The 19,790-nt window shown below is 35.5% G+C and overlaps 1 protein-coding gene across 1 annotated transcript in view; it reads left to right on the top strand.

Moving 5' to 3' along the window:
* LOC124640742 (protein trachealess) overlaps nt 1-19,790 on the top strand; it is a 175,524-nt gene that overhangs the window by 1,152 nt on the left and 154,582 nt on the right. The window contains exon 2 of the mRNA XM_047178652.1: nt 2,586-2,910. Coding sequence (XP_047034608.1) covers nt 2,756-2,910 — 155 coding nt within the window. The 5' untranslated portion in view covers nt 2,586-2,755. The remainder of the gene's footprint in view (nt 1-2,585; nt 2,911-19,790) is intronic.

Raw genomic sequence — 19,790 nt, 5'->3', positions numbered from 1 at the left:
TTAGTTGATTAGTTTGTTATCCATCACATTAGGGCTTCGAGACAGCCCAGCGGCCTCTGGGCCCCCTGCGGACGCGCCCCAGGTACCCCTAGATCAAGACTCAGTGCGCAGTTTTTGCTTTGTTAACGGACAAATCGTCGCGTAAATAAAAATAGTGGGATTTGTAGGTTTGTAGAGATTAAGTAGATGTCAGTATACGTAGGTAAACTGGTATAAAAAGGCAGGTAGTCAATAGTAATTCCTCAAGCTTGAAAACCGTGAAAACCGCTGCATCTATCATATAGATTCAAACCTGTTTTTTCTAACCTGCGATGCGAGACATTTGTGTAAATTATTTTTATATACTAGGCGTTATTTTTCTTTTGTTTGGGTTCCGTACCCAAAGGGTAAAACGGGAATATTATCTTACCTGCATTTTGTGCTTAATTTGCAAGAAAACATACAAATTGTTCAAATTGCTGGTTTTTGCTTAATGCAAAAGCAAACAGGAGTGATGTAGAAAATATGGTAAGAATATTAGACACAAAAAATAATATGGAAAAAGAAGACTTGCTGCGCCAACCCTTAATAAAATTGGGAGAACAGAAAGATGATGATGACTTATGTATTACGAATCTTATACCTATCATTTTAATCAGTATTTGGACTACATAAATAAGTTTTTCATAACGTCGTGTCCTATGAACAGTGCCCTAACGTACATAGGGGCTTATTTCTTTCAATGTATAATTTAATAATTATTCTCATCATACCACATAAGCGCTTGGGTGTATTACTCATCCGCTAACCAAATTAATGAAATACTTACTTACTCATTGTTATAATATACCCCAACCGTAGGTACAAGTCAGTCACGTACCAAACCGAAGGTGTTAGGTTCAGAGTTCAATTCCGTGCAAGTAAAAAGTAATGGCAGGTTTCTAGCATCATTATCTAATTCTTGAAATTTTCGTTCTTTTGTTGTAAGTTAGATTTTGTAGAGGATTAATAATGGCGTTAGACAAGGCTCTAATGTGAAAGGCTTTAAGGTTTGCGTAGTTTTAAACAGTTACGTTATAATTAGTGTTTTAATGTTATCTACGTACTTGTTTTTGAAGTGAAGGAGAATCAACCACTTGTATTTATCTTTACATGAGTGCTTAAATGATTTCGCACTCTTCTGCACTTGGCTTAATAATTTGATATGAGTGAAGCATGTCTATTTTCTGATGCTTCTCTGTCTGACATCATCTCGTAAGTAACATTCTTTCTAAGCTATATCGTCTTTCACACAATCCAACCATTCGTTTCTTGGAGCGTTTCCATCCTCTATCCTTCTTTCCATTCACATTGATGCATTAGAGCTTTTGCACACTGCAGCCACTGTCAACTGATAGTTGGCTCGATGGTTTGCGAACCGTTTATTTTGAAGTGATTATTAAATCAAACTTTTTAGTCAGTCGGTTTGATACCGGATCGTTGTAGTGTGTGCACTACCATTTATCTCTATATACAGATTTATGAACCTGATCAAACTAACGGCTAAATAAAAGTTTGTAGTGCAGGGGCTCTAAGAATTTCCGTATAACAGGACTATCTAATTAAAACAAGTATTTCAGTACGTTTTGCTCAAATTATTGCTAAGACTTTTAATTGTCTACCAAATCTTTAATTCAAGTACATTACCATATCTAAATAGATTTTTCTCACACCCACAAACGTCACGAAAATTCCTAGGCTCAGCACACAAACGTCATTTTATATATTTGCCGAAGATTGACGAGGTTTGTCGAAGTTACTCGAAGTTTCATCAAGTCATTGTAGGCACTCGCTAAGACAAATATCAGTCCGTTATCATAATATTATATTTGCACATAGTTTGATTGCATTTGTTCAATTTCGATGGCGACAGACTGGAAAAATTGGTTTGGGTATATTTGGATAGGTAGGAAGATTATGAGAATGTATTGTCCATATATTTGTAGTTATTTAAGGTTACCAGTTATATTATGGTCTATTGTTTTAGAGTCACATCGACGGACAATTAACGGAGCAGTCGCTTTTCAACTGTAATATCCTTCAGATCAATTTTGGACATACACAGCCATGGAAGTCGAAATATTTTTGAATAAGTTCGTAGGTAAAAGCACAGGTACAAAAAAGCCCTTCGTAGGTAGGTAAATGCTAGGAATGCTAGGATTACGGATAGTGAAATTTTTGAGTTTCAGGTATTGTAGAATGTGTACATCTCTTGTTTATTTTTTGATTACTTAAAATAATTCATTTCAGTAATGTAATTTCGCAATTTCACATTAAAAGATATATCTATTTTTAAACCATTTAACATAAAACTCTGGTAGTACCTACAAGAGGGTACTTTAAGTCATATAGATATGTTTCATATCAAGGTATGCTCGCATTCTTATGTCCTATAGAAGTGTCAATTAGATTAACATATTAACTGAACTTAAATATTTTTGAGCAAAAACAGACACGAATTTGAAGCAATAAACATATTTTCCACAACGAAAATATTTTAATTGCTGGCACTAATTCGTGTTTCTGACAAATTATTACTTCATAATTTTATTACGACCTTTTTGCAGTAAAACCTATTTGGTACTTCATTACAAAAACTATTTCAAAAATGGAACACGAGAGTCTTTGTAGCCAGTTTTAAACGTTCGAAATGTTCTATTTAAAAAATGGAACAGTGAAGTGAATATGATTTTGAATGTGGAACTTTTAGTGATTTCGAAAATGGAACTATAAAGTAATGATGGAGCACCCTGGTGGATTCGCGTCTTCGCCGTGGGCGGCCATGCTGGGCCACGGCATGCATGGCATGATGCAGCACGAGTACTCCCATGCGCACGCGCACGCATCGATGCCCATGGATCTGCATGTGCCGCAGCCTTTTCCTTATTACCGGTAAGTCATTACTGTAATTCCCCCTATATACGGAGCAATTTTAACGATGGTAAATTTAGAAAATGTCTCTTAGATTCCTCCTAGGCTTTAACCAAGCACCATGGATGGTCAGTCATAAACTATTTAAATCTTATGTAAAAACTGAACCAGCTAATCCCTCCCCTGCATTCCCCTACATAACAAGCAGTTTCCGCTCAAGGATTGGTCGTTTTTTGAAGCGCACAGCAATTAAAGCTTAATTAACAATTATAACACTATCCAATAAGCATAGGGAATTTACATGTTAATAAGGTTGGTTTTCGCTTGAAATCGTGTGTGGTTAAAAAGTGGTGAGTCAGATATGGTTAGTTATTAGGGCTGGATGCCGTCGGATGCGCGGGCGCCGGTTTTTGCGCGCGCTTGAGTTACGCGGCATAACGCACGCTGGTGGAAATTGTTGGGGATTTGTATGTCTGCGTGTGGGTTCTGTTCTCATGCTTGTGAGAAGTTGGGGTTTGGTTTCTATGTTTTGTGTTGATTAGAGTTGAGTTGTGATGACCCCATCAAACAATTAGTTTGGAGTTATGATTTTGTAATAGTAATATAAGGAATTTACGTTACTTGACTTCGGCAAAATTATTAATTCCGTTCATCCAATTCAGAACTGCCTTACAGTTTTTCGGATGAAAAGTAGCTAATACTAGATAAGGTTTATATTTACAAGTAACATTGTATTTTATTCAAAAGTGTTAGTCATAGGTACTTATTAATTATTACTTTAAGGTGTATGGGTTATGTAGGTACGCATAAGTTATGTACTTACTTCCATACATCTGTTACCTACCAAATCCTTGTCTTAGCGTACTTTAAAATTTAAATATGTAGTTCGACTAATAAACAAAATACATATTCATCACTTCAAACATAGCCCATTTTTCTCTGGGAAATCATGAAATGACCCCTCCCACTGTGGGTGCAACGTGAGGGGGTGTCAGACTCTTATTGACTAAAACCCAGCATGTTCCTTCTTAAGCCCTTTATGTACCAGGGCCGCGGTAACTCTTTCGAACAATCCCGCAGCCCATCAAACATACACCGAAGTCAACAAACAAGATTTTTAAAAAGACCAAAAAAATACATGCTTATGGTATAAAATTGCAAATTCCCCATGTAAAACTATACTACTTACAAGTTATAGTTAAGTTACAACCGATGCCATAAAGCCTTTCATGGTGAACTCGTCATAAACATAGAATTACATACTTAATGCACTTATGCAGATCGTATCTTGAAATAGTGATGCTGTTGATGTTTATTAATCAAAACAATATTAAATTATAAACTGTGGCCTATATTTAGGCCACAGTTTGTATGGTTGTGGTATATATTATATGTTATGTGTTACTAACATTTTGTTGTTGTTTTTATATATGTATATGTATTTCTGTTTGTTTCAGTGCCGTCCTACTAACACATTAAGTTACACAAGATCGGCCACAGCACCATCTTAAATCAATATATATATATATATATATTTTTTTTTTTAATTTATTTTTTTAATTGAAAGCACTTCTTGCTTCTCATCCCACTTGTCATTGGCAGAATCGTCGAAGTTGACATCGACACGGATTGCCATATACAAAAATAGAATAGAATAGAACTAGTTGGTTGATGTGGTTTTACCCGACTCCTGCAGGATAATATAATTATAATTATGTAGGTACCTTGTATATTCGGATAACAAACATCTTGGCTGCCCTAAATTTTGGTTAGTTTAATAAAAATTAAATTGAGTTCAGACTTGAAAATTGAGCTTGAGATAATTGAGATAAGTCATGTTCATCTTCATTTCGAATGATATCGGCATGCATGTTTGAATTCAATATACCTTCTTTAAAAACGTTTCACAAGTAACTCTAACAGCCAGTTTCTTCATCAAAAGTTAAAGTCAAAGTAAAAGTCAAAGTAATGTCTAAAGTAAAAGTAACGGTCAAATTCAATTTTTCTATTAGTTTTGCTGTCACTTTAGCCTTGAAAGAACGTATTTGACCGTAACTTTTACTTTAGACATTACTTTAACTTTAACTTTTGATGAAGAAACTGACCGTAAGTAGTATATCTCTTTATATCAAAACAACTGAAAGAATTTCAGTAACGTATGGGCTTCTATATATCCGGATGCAGTAAGTAGATTCCTCAGGATGTGAGTAAAACCACGGGAAAGAGACTTCTCGTTATACCCACTTAAAATTTCATTTTCAGTTACTGAATTTCGATAATGTCTCATAGCACATTTATGTTCTGGTTTCCACTCAGTATTGCATCATCCAACTTTTGGTCTAGACTAATCATTTCAGCTAGTCACTACTTCTAAGAATTAGTCCAAGTGTCTAAATGTTTTAACTAATGAACTAATTTGTGTTTTTGTCCGTTGATTATGTCACTTGGTTTTGTGTTAGATACATATTATAATAACTGTTACTAGGTACTAGTTAGTGTGCACATTTAGATGTTACTGTTCTTGGACAATCTTTTGTAGTATCTATAAGATTTACCTGAAAACCTTTAACTTATAGGAACGTTCAGTCACGTGCAATGATTATATCTGTTTAGTTAGCAACATTTTAAAGTCATTCCTTCGTGTAATATTGGTTTGTACTTCGTAAGTATAAACATATTATTGTATGACTTATAAAATTACTTTGAACTTGAATGTCTTTGTCGAACCCCTGCGGCGAATACCTACATAATATAAAAGTCTCATTTTCTAGATTATTGTAACTGATAGCAAAGGATACTAGGTATCCTAGTAAAGGTAAAGGATACCTAGTGACAAGAAATACTATGCATTTTTAAGTTATTTATACGTATAGAAATCTTTTTTTTATGTAAGTTAAATAATTACAAAATAAGTCCAACAGAAAACATCATTCGATTTCCAAGACCAATTTTTTCACCAACATTCTCCTACGAGGCGCAAATCCATCTAAACCGCAGTCCCACAAGAAATCGATTTCTTTTTAATATTGATTCCCAATCGAATATCGAATGACAGTGATCACGTGTCGTCGGTCGCCACTAATGTCCATTCACACTATAATCTGTGCGCGTACGCAGGCCGAAATTACGGGCCAAGATGGCGGCAAGGTTGTCATTTGGCGTGTCGAGACTGCAGTCGCGAGGGCTAATTATTGACTGCGGTATAGTAAAGTGAGGTTCCGATGTTTACTTCCTTTGGTTGTTTTTCGGATGAAACGAGTTAATTGTTTTAAAATACGGTTCCGTGTATTTGTTGTTACGGTTTTTTGCTTTGTTGTTAGTCATCTGATTAAGCCTTGAGAGGACCTAATAGTGGGCTTAAAATCTAACATAATCTTCCGGCGCAGTCGGAAAGAAACTGTGATTTCATAGACCCAGATATAATCTTCCTATACTATTATTTCAGCATTTTTTACCAACTGCACTAATGGGTCATAATTAGAGGAATTATACAAGTACCTAACTTAACTTTAAAACTGACCTACAATATTTTTTTGCCAAGGATTGGCAAAATAGACAGACGGACTAGTTCATTTCAGAATTTTATATCTTTTGAACAATCAAAAAATTTAAAACTCTGATTTGAGAACCTCCTTTTTAGGGAAGTCGACTAAAAGGTAAGCTGCAAAGAGCCTTGAACTTACTCTCATCCAAAATGCACTTCCATCAACATTTTTAACCACAAAAATTAATCAAAAATTAACAATCAAGTTATTTAAAGAAACATGTTTCTTCGTGGAACAGTACAGCAGATAGCCTTAAGTCAAGCATCATTGTTTCTGCTGACTTAATCAATCCGGTTTACCGGTTTACAGAAAAACCGAACTCAATCGTGAAGCGAGAGAGTTTGTCATTTCAATGGCCGTGTGAAGGAAATATTTTTAATTTGGTTAGTTAGATTGTGAAGATAGATAGATAGATAGATACATTCTTTATAATGTACACCAATTTAAATTACATAAAGAAAATAAATATTTAAAAGTTTAGATGAAACTATGGGCGGGCTTACGAGTGAAGTCGCGTTAGATTACCTACACGTAACACATCTGCCAGATTTTATTTATGGCTTCCATTCAAAATAGCAGTCTTTGTATTTTAACTACACGAATGAATTATGAAATACCAGTTTCAAGAAGTTTTACCTACATCCCGGGCGAACTATTTAATACAATTATTGACGTAGCATTTTCTTGTTGAAGAATTTTTAAATTCTGTTCAACACATCGAGATGGCCCTGTGCTACCTCGGAAAACCGCTCTGGAGTACTTACTGGAGTAGTCAAATATTAGCATAGAAGAATAGACACCTTCTTCTACAACTTTTATCTATTCACATTAGTGGAAATAAAATTAAGACATCCAATCTCTCTGACAGTTTTACAAAAGCAGTCTAGTGTAAACATATTCTAACTCATTACAGACTAGACTAGTATTACGATGTATTAGAACAGGTCCAGCTAATCAGGCCCCGATAGTTACAACATGTATACGTCGTTCGCGCTACCTATAAATTATGTAGAATTTGCTAAAATCTTAGATATCTGAGTAAAGTAGGAAAGTTCGTGTTAATTTATTGACAGATCGATGGTAGAAGGCACTCATTGCCTTCCAATATACTGTCTATCTATTGTTTTGCTATAGATTGGAATTTGATATTACATGTATGGGGCTAATATCAAAATTCTATTTAAGCAACTTATGTAAGCAAACAATAAACAGGCGAGCGTGCTCGACGTTTTGTTCGTAAAAGGATGATACACTAGAACATCTCATAGAGCGGCTCGTTGTTCTGTTACAAGTAAATGTTGTAGTCTATACTCACCCTTGGGTTTTGTATAAGAGGCACCAGAGGATTCAAAATACTTATACACGTTGGACACTAGAACACGATTACACTTACACGTAACTTAGAAAATAGAAATAGAAAATGGAGACGCACTTTTTGAAATTTATTGTCAATATCCTAAAAACCTGACTACAAAATGACAAAAGGTTTCAAAGATTTTAAGAAACTTTTGTTACAAAAAAAAACGTAAATAATTCAAAACTTTAAAAATCTATGTACGCCTCCATTTACACTTCTACCAATATGTATTACAATTTCAAAAGGGTTCTTTTTTCAAATGACAGCTGTATTTGGCGTGTTCCTTTTGGGACCACTTCATTAGCGCCCGTGTCGATTGGCCCACGGGTGAGTTTCGTTCCCTTTCCCCTTATCATCAATAATTAATGATGAACCTTCTCCGGCAAACCGACTGCAGATTCCAATATACCTCATTTAAATAATGCGTATTTGAACAAATTTTCGACATTGTCAACGATTGTGGAAAAAACTTTTTTACCTAATTAGCGTTTGTGATTAGTTTGCAATTCGTTGAATTGGATTTTGGTTTCATTGGGAAATAAAGTGACATCTTTTCATTTGCTTTTTCAAAGATACGTGAAGATTTTTAAAATAGGAATGCTTCTGTTTTTCGCATGAGAATCGAAGCTATAATACTCCCTATTACGTCCAAGCATCGCAATTTGTCAATAAAAATAATTGCCCATATTTATCTATAATAATACAAATCGTTTGTGGCTATTAAACTATCTTCTACTAACAATGACATTCTCGTGCCGGTGAAAACCAACAGTTTCACTTTTTACCCCCTTCCTGTAACCACACATTTGCAGCAATTCCACGGGGCACTTAAACTTCATAAGGACTGACTGACATTCACCATAAAAGGGCTTCAAAAGAGTCACAAGCGTCATAAATCGATGGCCGATACGAAAAACTGTACTATCTTCAATTGCCCCTTTAATTCCTCTTACTGTGCACTGATCGTAAAATACGTCACAATTAGTCAGCTAAAGACTTGCTTTATTCATATAAAAAAGATTTTATTTGTGAAAAAAGTATTCGAGTCTAATATATGGGCCGATTTTATTTCCAAATGAGGGTTTATACGTGTAGATAAAGGTGGAGCGTTGTTGATTTTTGTTTTTTTAAAATCCAATTTGCCGATGGAATTGATTGCGTTCAGCCTAATTATCGGTAAGGATATTTCGTAATGAGGTATGATAAAAAATAGAGAGAGATAGGCTGCACGCTATGGGCTGATGCAGGTTTACTTTAACTGATCAAATAATGAGGTATTAATTAGCAAATATAATTAAGGTTTAAGTTTTCATTTCTTTGAATTATTCTTTGTTGAATAAATAGTAGTTGGTGACTTACCGTGTGAAAAGAAGTCACTATTTTTTTAAGATATTAAATAAGCAAACTTAAAAAAAAAACTTTTTGAATACGTATTCAAAATGTTTGCAGTTTTTTTTTGTATAAGATGTCTAGTATTTCTAAGACATTTTTTGCCATAACTAGATATGCTACCCATAACTATTATAATTAATTTCTGTCTGCTTCATAAACCAAATGAATATGAAATTATGCTACTTACATAGTTTACAAAGTAAAATGAGAAGTATTTTGTAGCAAAAAGTTCACAATCAAATGCTAGACTGGGGTGCGCAGGCGCCGTTTGATAACGTACTTACGTGAAGAATTTACATGCACATATCGACGTTATTGTGTTTAAATACGAACGTCGAGTCGAAGGTTAGGGTTCTGAGTTTTCATAATTCTTTTCTTGGCTTAGGTGGCAATTTTCTGAGAAATCTTTATTGAAATGAGAATTTGAGTCACAATTTTTTAGTTATTAATCAGCACCCATAACACAAGCTACTTAATCAATAGCTTACCTTGGGGTTAAGCGATCGTGTGTATAAATTCTAATCGAAACAATTGTTACTTACTATATACTTACTACATAACATGTTCCATAATCAATTTTAAAACGGTTCCAAATTCAAAAATTTTTCATAATTTGGATTCGATTGTTTTGTTGTGCCGAGGTTGAGTCTAATGATGTGTGCATTCACCATTAGGTTCTACCATAGACATAATATTAGTAAACAGGACTGCGCACATAAACCATAAAAAACGAGCCGAGTGAAACAGTTAGTACGGAGGCTGTCTGTCCCTTTCTAATAGGGTGACTATGAGATTAAGCTATGTGAGACAAATCCGAATTTGCTAAGATTATTAAACGCAGATTGGTATTGAAGTTTTAACTTACGCAGTTTGTGACCTTAAGATACTTATAAAGGCTTTTAATAATTAGCGGGAATTAGCAGTATAAAAGCAGGAAGATTCGAAGTGAAGACTGTTTTTTTTGTATTTCTACTTCATATATAAATAATGTTGGGACACCTTTTCACACACGGTCAGTTAGCCCCATGGTAAGTTATTAATTAACTTGTGTTATGGGTGCTAACACAACTGATAAACTACACATAGCTACATATATACATATTTATAAATACATATCATAACACCCAGACCACGGCCAACAAGCATGCTCATCACACAAATGTCGACCGAACCCACTATCAAACATAATCGAATATGCAACATAATCGAATATTATGTATATAGACTGCATTTATGTCGCCTTTCTTCATTTTTTGGGAAGCTATAACAATAGTACAACAGTTTTAAAATCCATCACCCATATCTTCACTCATTACAAGAATTCATGGGCCCCTTAGTTGTTTGGTTTACGAAAATGTTATTATTAGCTAACCTGTGGAACGATATATTGCAACCACCATAGGATTCACTTTTACAAGTATAAACGCAACACTTTTCCACCATTTAAATAGTTTAAATTGATTTAATACAAAAAATATTAACAAAATTTTAAATGCTGATTACGCGCCAAGAATGTTCAGGGTTGCTGCTAGAAAAAAAAAAAAAAAAAAACAAATTAAAAATTTATGTTATGTTTTAAGAATAATAATTTATATATAAATAATTTATTTCTATAATAAATTAATGCGATTTTTATTAATTAGTTAACTTACAATTGTTAAAATAAGATAAAAATATATGTGATTCAATTGTTTTTTTGGGAAGACAAAACTGTTGATCACATTTTTTTATGCTGGCAAGGTGTTAGAAAGAGACAAACGGCCTCCGTTCTAACTATCCCTCTCGGCTCGGATTTGCCTCTGTGTATTATGCAACAAATTTAGTACCTTATTGCGTTGGAATAGAGCTCATTTTCGTAGATATATATTTTGAGCGTGCGCAATCTTGTTTATTATATTACATCTATGGGTTCTACTGACAACTATCGTATGAATGTATCTAGAAACTTCAAAAAAGAACGCACGCTTATCAACATTTCATCGCGCAACTTTTAGTTGCTTACAACGGGCGGTTCCACATGCTATCAGTTCTGTTCACGGCTTAATTGCCCCATAGAAATTAACGTTATTATATCGCTGGCTTGTCGGGAAGATTGTCAGTGAATAGACGCGATTAGTGTTAAGATACTGATAATAAGGCTGCCCATTCATAGCGTAACGGTGGTGGTAAGTTTCACTTGACTTTGCCTTCATTATAAGGTTTATTTTGGTATGTTTTTTTTTTAGGAGAAAGGAGATTGCAAACTTGCTTTGACACTCGGGTAGTTTTTTTGGGCTTGTGAGTAACGGTGTTTAGTAAGATGTTGCTTATACCTAATAGATTAATATCATTTCCAAAAAATGTATCTTATCTGAGGAAGATTTCTGCAGCAATATTGTTGATACATTTTTTCAAATAGGTATAATACTATGTATTAGTAGGTAACATATTTATTTTATAAATACATAGTTAAGATATTCACAAAATAAGGGTAGGTACTACTATTACTAGGCAAGAAAAAAAAACACGACATTTTAAACAACTACAATAATAACAATAATTTCTTCTGCAACTACAAACATAAATTGCAAATAATTTCTCAGAAATCACGGAAAACAAGAAAGCTTGGCTTGCTTAACCTACCGCAAAACTGATGATTATGTGGTCACCGACCGTTTAGCTAATCGTCAGATGTTGACATTGTGGTCGGTTAGACCTTATGGCCAGGTTCCCACTGCGCCGGATCGGCAGATCTGCCGAAAACCGGACACCGGACAGAGTGTTCACATTACATCGGATACCGGAAGAAATTCAGACAGTACCTCAGTTGAATTTGGACCTGCGTGCGCGTAAAATGGACGACGAAATTGTTGTGTTGTGGTGGTATCTTAATAGAAGGCAAAATAAAAGAAAACATTGGGTACACCCTATTTTACGGGAAAGATTTTCACTTGGAACACTAATGGGTAAACTTAGAAGAGACGAATGAAAGTTCTTCAATTATTTTCGAATGACAGCAACCACTTTTGACGATTTACTGGGACGACTAGACATAAGAGTACGAGATACAAGTGTCAGACAATGTATTTGCCCAGAACAAATATTTGGCCCGGTCGTTCTGCCGGCAATTCGTAGTGACAAAACGCTCGGTAAAAATGCCGGGCCCCGCAAAAATGCCGGACCCGGGATAATGTGAATAGCTTCATATAAATTGTACAGCCACTAGCTCTTCCGGCAGATTTACCGGCGCGTCAGATCTGCCGGTCCGGCGTAGTGGGAACCTGGCCTATGTCTTTTCTAAATAACTGTCGTTCTGAGGGAAAGTCTCATTTTGTAGCAATTAGAAATGTTGATGAGAATTTTATTTTTTGACGAGTATTGTTTTTGTATGTCCTGAATTTGTCATTTTGTCATCTGAAAGTTTCACTGTCTCTCTAATGTATATCACAAAAAAAATTGCAGTTAAACAGTTAAGGTCACAAAACTGATCAAGGTGCAGGGCGGTTTGTTGTGCCACTTCTTTCCAGCAAAAAACATAAGAAGTGCTGAAGCGTGGGCGTTTTGGGGGCTGTCTTTGGTAAATTTTGAAAAGTGCTGATTTTCAGTTTGAGTATAAAATTATGGCCTTTAACTACTAGGCAAAGTTATTACAGCAAGAAATGGACTAAGTTACTAAACGTTCCTTCAATGTCAAATATAATGTTCATAGAGTTTATTTCAAAGGAGCGACAACTCTAATTTTTTGCGATTTATCCGTCAATTACCTTCTCAGAATTTTAGTGTCAAAGGTAAGAAGTTTTCTTTAAAAAAAGCGACACAATTATATAGGGCTGTCACGGATCATGTGAACGTAATAACTACTCCATATATGTCCTAACAACTATAGACAATGTCATACGTTTTTTTTAGAAAACAATTCTACCTCTACGGTGCCATAATAGAAAACTGAATTACCCACCCTTTGGCAATTTAAGAAATAAATTTCTTTTGCAATAATTACTCGTAGGGCAGTTTTGCGACTTTGCGACATTGCGACATTCCTTAAGGGGGGAAATAAAAGTGCGAATAAAAGAAATGTGCCAAAGGGATGCAGGGCAATTGAGTACAAATGAAAGGGCACCGGACTGAGGACGGAATTAGGAAAACATTAGAACTGGGTAAGGTGTGGAGAGGGTCGTATTGTGGTATTTTGGGTGGTATTTTTTTTTTTATTTATTTATTTATTTTAACATTAAAACAAACTTGTTGTATTTTTATACAGCAGCAGTTTCAGACAGTATTAAAAATAATATTTTTTCCAACCCCGACAAATCATCTCATTTAACAATCACAGATATTTTCATCCAATGATTCACAAAAAAATATAGCAAAAGATATAACAATAATACCTCTCCACACCCCTTCATATTCCTATTAGCACAGACTGCAATGGGCTAGCAAATGGGGTGTAAGAATTAAAAGGTGCTCAACGCCTAGTCGCGCTGTCGCCCGTCTGAGCCCGCCTTTATTAGTCGAAACCAACTCGCTTTTTAAACGCTGAATTAGGCAAATTTTTTAAACGTATTTCCTGTACTGTTTTTTTGTTATGTAAGGTACGTTATGGAAGGTTAGTTATTGTATTTTTTTTAGCTTAGAAACTTTGTATTTTTGAGGGTTTAAAATATACTTAGGTTAAGTAATTAATGAGCGATATGCTTTCTCTAATATTTAAAAAAAAAATATTTAGACACTAATTGCAGCCTATTTTGTCCTGTATTGTAGTTTATAATCGATATAGAAAGTATCATATAGTGTATGAAGTTCTATAAATTCAAAATACAGCTGTATAAACATAGTTTTATTTGAAAACTATAAAATATCAAAACAAGCCCAAAATCAATCATACTCCATAAAATATGAAGCAACAACTTTCCTCCATCTACAAAAGAGACCTTATTACTATCACTACAAAGTCTAAAATCGTATAAACTAAAGCTGAGTGCAGGACATCGGGTTATTTATGCTCACCATTACTTGTTACAAGGCAATGTGACAAAAGTCACACTTTATTAACCCCTCTGCTCGACAAGATTTTGACATATGACTTTACCGTTGATTCGGCGGGATATTTTGAATCGCGACATGGAAGTCAAAAATTTGTACTAACTTTCAACACATGAATTCTAAGTCCGTAATGCCTGATCAGAAGTATTTTAACTATAACTTTAGAGCTCACTTATTTGACAACAACGTGCAAAGGTCAAATGGGGTCAGTTAATTCAGAAAAAGATAATAATTACGGTGTTTTTAAGTCTATCGAAAAGTTAGGCATTTCAAATTTGGTGAAAACTTACCAATAAGTAATCGCATCACTTTCTCAAACACAACACAAACGTCATATTTATAACATTTTCAATCCGTTGCAATACATTTCGTGCACTTATTTATGTTCAATAACTAAAAAATCAGCACATAAAATACACAATAAAAATGAACAATTTACAAGATCAGTCAAGTCACAGACAAGTAGAGTTTGGAATGGAGTATTTTTTTTTTTCAATCAGCGGTGTGCATTCGATACCTAAATCGGAAATTTATTATAAATAATCGAATACCAATTTTATATATACCTATTTTTTAATAGCAACTTATTTCAATTTTATTTATTAATTTTAAATTATAGGTTCAATTTGTTTTTGTTGTTAAGAAAAAAGATATTTAAGTTTTTAGCATTAAATTTTTATATGTATTATTTATTTTGGTGTTGCGTCATTCGTAATAATTTTTAACTTTAATTGAATTTTTATTACCTATTACGGAATTTTAATTTATTCTTATATTATTTCTCAACAATTCTAACATTTTTGTTTCGGCGGAGGGTATGCGGGTGTTCTGAAATATAATGCAATTTGTAACTACCAAAGGTATGTACTTATTTGATGATGAGAAACAATAATAATAATTGATTGATTTGCCCCGCAGGGCATCTGAGGCGGATGACGGGGAGTAGCGACCCCGCGGGGCTATATATCCGAGTGCTCCAGGGAGAGTATACTGTCCCCCATCTCCGGCTTGCCGGAGTGAAGCATGACGGGGGAGAGGTCTCCCGCCTCTTGGCTTGCCTTCACCGGCCGGTCAGAGTGGAGTCGCTAGAGTAGGGTTAGCAGCCCGCTCGGAGGGTAGGTGCCTCGTGGTAAGTGGCGAGTGGGCCGGTGATGCTGGACCCACAGGGAGCGCGTGATCTGCGTTTAAAGTCCGCCGAGGTATCCTCACCCTTCAGCCGCTCATGTACCTGTTGCCCTCTTGTTGCGATTTAGCGACTGATTCCCGGGGGCCCAGTAAGTGAGTTGGCGAGTCTCCACCTGCCATTTTTACGTGTATTTATTACATTGTTATCGGCAGGTGCCATAGTTCCCGTAGTTTCCCCATTCCCAGTCCACTAGCATCCCATCACAATAGCCCAAGTAGTTTTCATCCATAGTTAGCAATAGTTTAGCACAGAACCGGGCATTGTCCTTGGGTACATTTCTATAGTGTATACAGGGATAATCGTCGGTTTTGTGTCACCATTTCATTAAAGTTGTCTCAAAAGGGCTTCAGCGTGTTGGCTTCGGCCCCACGTTCGCCTTCCAAAAATCCGGGACTCTGTAGTCCCGTGGTCAGTTAGAGACATAATAATTGATTGATTTTAAAGTCACCAAATATTTTTAACCGAATCCCAAAAAGGAGGTGGTTCTCAATTTGGATGTTTGTTTTTGGTCGAAAGGGTATATTCCCCATATTTGTTATTAGGTCCAGGATCTGATGATGGAAACCTTGAGAAATCGAGGGCAGCTCTCGAAAATTGTAAGCATAGATAAGGTTATAACTTGACACTCAGATGTATATCTGATAACACTATGAGACAGTAAAGGTTTGGAGCTGACCTGATGATGGAGACCAGAGAAGGTCGGAACTTGACAACCGTACTTCTCTCGTCTCCATCTCCTTCACTGTTGCAGAGGCCTCGTAAATACGAATAATATAAGCACAAACACGAGAAAGTTTAAATATTCAGTTGTCGAGTTCCCTCGACCTTCACTGGTCTCCATCATCAGGTCAGCTCAAAGCCTTCACTGTTGAATAGTGCTACCAGGCAAACACCTGAGTGATAAGATTTCAACCTATGTATTTCTGCAACTTTCGAAAGTCGCCCTCGATTTCTCAAGGTTCCATCATCAGATCCTGACCTAATGATAATGGGACCACCTCGGAAGTACACGCTATCAAACAAAAAAAGAATCATCAAAATCGATAAATAAATGGCTGAGTAATCGCGTAACAAACATACAAAAAAAAAACGGTCGAATTGAGAACCTCCGCTTTTTGGGAAGTCGGTTAAAAATAAGTCGGCGGCGGCCATCTTTCCATCTTGGACCAGCTTTCGATGAACAGCGAACTATTTGCCCCTTCAAACAATAAAATCGTCATAAAATTTTGCGATAACTACACCTAACTACGGCTCTCGTCAAATAGCTTTGCCGCTCAGTTAAAAAGTTGGAAGTAACGAATCGCCATTAAGTTTGGCAGATCTACAGGAATCCTGCACATAAAACACCCGAAGAATAAGTCTTCATTTGCCGTCTTCAGAAACCCTAAAAACCGAAGATTTTTTTTATTCCGGCTACAACGTATTTTCTACCACTGATTTTCTAGCATTTTTTTCAAAATAAATTAAGTCATTTTACTTTTCCTAATTTATTTTCAGATTATGGTAAGTATACAAAAGTGCAATTTAGTAATATTATAATATCAAATAATATAAAATTATTAAATCGATTCTTTATTTTAACGAATCGGATCATTCGATGCAAAACTTCTATCACCGTCGCCATCTTGTCTATGCGTCTTCAAATTTAAAAAAACAATGTAAACAAACATGGCGAGTTCGATCAGAATTCCCGGTAAATACGATTGGATTTTAACCGTCAAATCCGTAGCGGACCCCGATTGGGGTCTGAACATCAATGTCACCGTAAGCTCGGTTTAGACCCCAATCGGGGTCTGCGATAGAGTCATACACTTTCCTAATTATTTACGCTCATATTTATTTTCTTTCCAATCAAACCGTATTTGTGAGTACTAAATAAAATAACTAAATAAATTTAAACTATTTTGACGCATTCAAACCTTTCATATTTAGCATCCCTTTAGTAATATACCTTTTGAAAATCCAATCGTAATTACCGGGAATTCTGATCGAACTCGCCATGTTTGTTTACATTTGTTGTTTTTTTAAATTTGAAGACGCATAGACTAGATGGCGACGGTGATAGAAGTTTTGCATCGAATGATCCGATTCGTTAAAATAAAGAATCGATTTAATAATTTTATATTATTTAATATTATAATATTACTAAATTGCACTTTTGTATACTATAATCTGAAAATAAATTAGGAAAAGTAAAATGACTTAATTTATTTTGAAAAAATGCTAGAAAATCAGTGGTAGAAAATACGTTGTAGCCGGAATATTTTTTTTTTCGGTTTTTAGGATTTCTGAAGACTGCAAATTTTGAAGACTTATTTATTTTTTCGGGTGTTTTATGTGCAGAATTCCTGTAGTTCTGCCAAACTTAATGGCGGTTCGTTACTTCCGACTTTTTAACTGAGCGGCAAAGCTATTTGACGAGAGCTGTAGTAAGGTGTAGTTATCGCAAAATTTTATGACGATTTTATTGTTTGAAAGGGCAAATAGGTAGTCGGAACTGCTACTCGCTATTCATCGAAAGCTGGTCCAAGATGGAAGAAAGATGGCCGCCGCCGACTTATTTTTCTTTTCACAAATCTGTCAATACGGGTATCAAATAAATTGCATTGAGTAGTAGAACAAGAAAGATTATTTTTGACCGACAAGCTATAAAGAAGCGCGGGGTCGCTACTCCCCGTCATCCGCCTCAGATCCTCAGAAGTCCTGCGGGATCATTAGGATCAAAAATATTAAGTCGATGCCTAGAGGAATGAAGCAATTTTTTTTCGCCACCAAAGGACAATGAGCGTTTTGATCTACCTCTCCTCTAGCATTAAGTAATACATCAATAGAAAGCTTGTGTTATATAGAGTATTTTCTTGTACGGCGGCGATTGTCATCATCATCATCATCAGCCTATCGCAGTCCACTGCTGGACATAGGCCTCTCCAAGTGCACGCCACTGAGATCGATTTTCGGCTTCTCGCATCCAGCTCCTGCCAGCCGTCTTGCGCAAGTCATCACTCCACCGTGCCTGAGGACGTCCTACACTACGTTTGCCGAGGCGCGGTCTCCACTCTAGAACTCGTTTACCCCAACGGTTATCGGTTGTTCGGCTAATATGGCCAGCCCACTGCCACTTCAGCTTGCTGATTCGATAGGCTATGTCGATGACCTTGGTTCTCTGACGGATTACCTCATTTCTGATGCGATCCCTCAGAGAAACGCCGAGCATAGCCCTTTCCATAGCCCGCTGAGCGACTTTAAACTTGTGGACCAGCCGTACCGTCAGTGTCCGATTGTCATTTGTTAGTATTTAGGGAGTTGGACCATGTTTAGTGAAATAATAAGTATGTCTAAAATCTACTGTAGCTTCTTAGGTACTGACAATTTGTTAGAGGTATTTAAGTACGAAATGTTCTATTTAAAAAGGCCTTTCCAGTGATATATAATTAATTACTAGAGAAGGAATCTAAGGACTTGAAACTAACTATCGATAAAAAACCTTAAACATGTTCTAACATCTAAAGTACTAAGAATTGGTAAGTAGTATGTAAGTACAAAATGTACCGCTTAAAAAGACCTTTCAAATGATGTATGACTCATTACTAGAGGGGGAGTAGACCAACATTCAAACATCTCGCCCAATGTCCTTTACGCCGCGCAATGGTGGCCGAATCATTGTTGTGACTCACGCACACAAAAACCACGGTCTGCTCCGATAAAACTTTCCTGAAAGACCGTTGATGCTATCCCCGCACCCCGCGCGCCATTCCGGCGCGCCATCTGAATTTTATTCGAAATTTAAAATTCAAAGGACTTATGGGACACCCAGTATAAAAATTTTACCTATGCTAAAAACTTTCATAAAACTTTAATATTTTTTCTTCACAACAAAAACAAATTGAACCTATAATTTAAAATTAAGAAATAAAATTGAAATAAGTTTCTATTAAAAAATATATATAAAATTGGTATTCGATTATTTATAATAAACATCCGATTTAGGTATCGAATGCACACCGCTGATTGAAAAAACAAATGTACTCTGTTCCAAACTCTACTTCTTGTCTGTGACTTTGATCTTGTAAATTGTTCATTTTTATTGTGTATTTTATGTGCTGATTTTTTAGTTATGAATCATAAATAAGTGCACGAAATGTATTGCAACGGATTGAAAATTTTATAAATATGACGTTTGTGTTGTGTTTGAGAAAGTGATGCGATTATTTATTGGTAAGTTTTCACCAAATTTGAAATGCCTAACTTTTCGATAGACTTAGAAACACCGTAATTATTATCTATTTCTGAATTAACTGACCCCATTTGACCTTCGCACGTTGTTGTCAAATAAGTGAGCTCTAAAGTTATAGTTAAAATACTTCTGATCAGGCATTACGGACTTAGAATTTATGTGTTG

Source organism: Helicoverpa zea, chromosome 21 (assembly GCF_022581195.2).
Source record: "Helicoverpa zea isolate HzStark_Cry1AcR chromosome 21, ilHelZeax1.1, whole genome shotgun sequence".
NCBI classification, from domain to species: Eukaryota; Metazoa; Arthropoda; class Insecta; order Lepidoptera; family Noctuidae; genus Helicoverpa; species Helicoverpa zea.
Note: the sequence above shows the minus strand (reverse complement) of the source record. Positions and strands in the feature narration are given on the sequence as shown.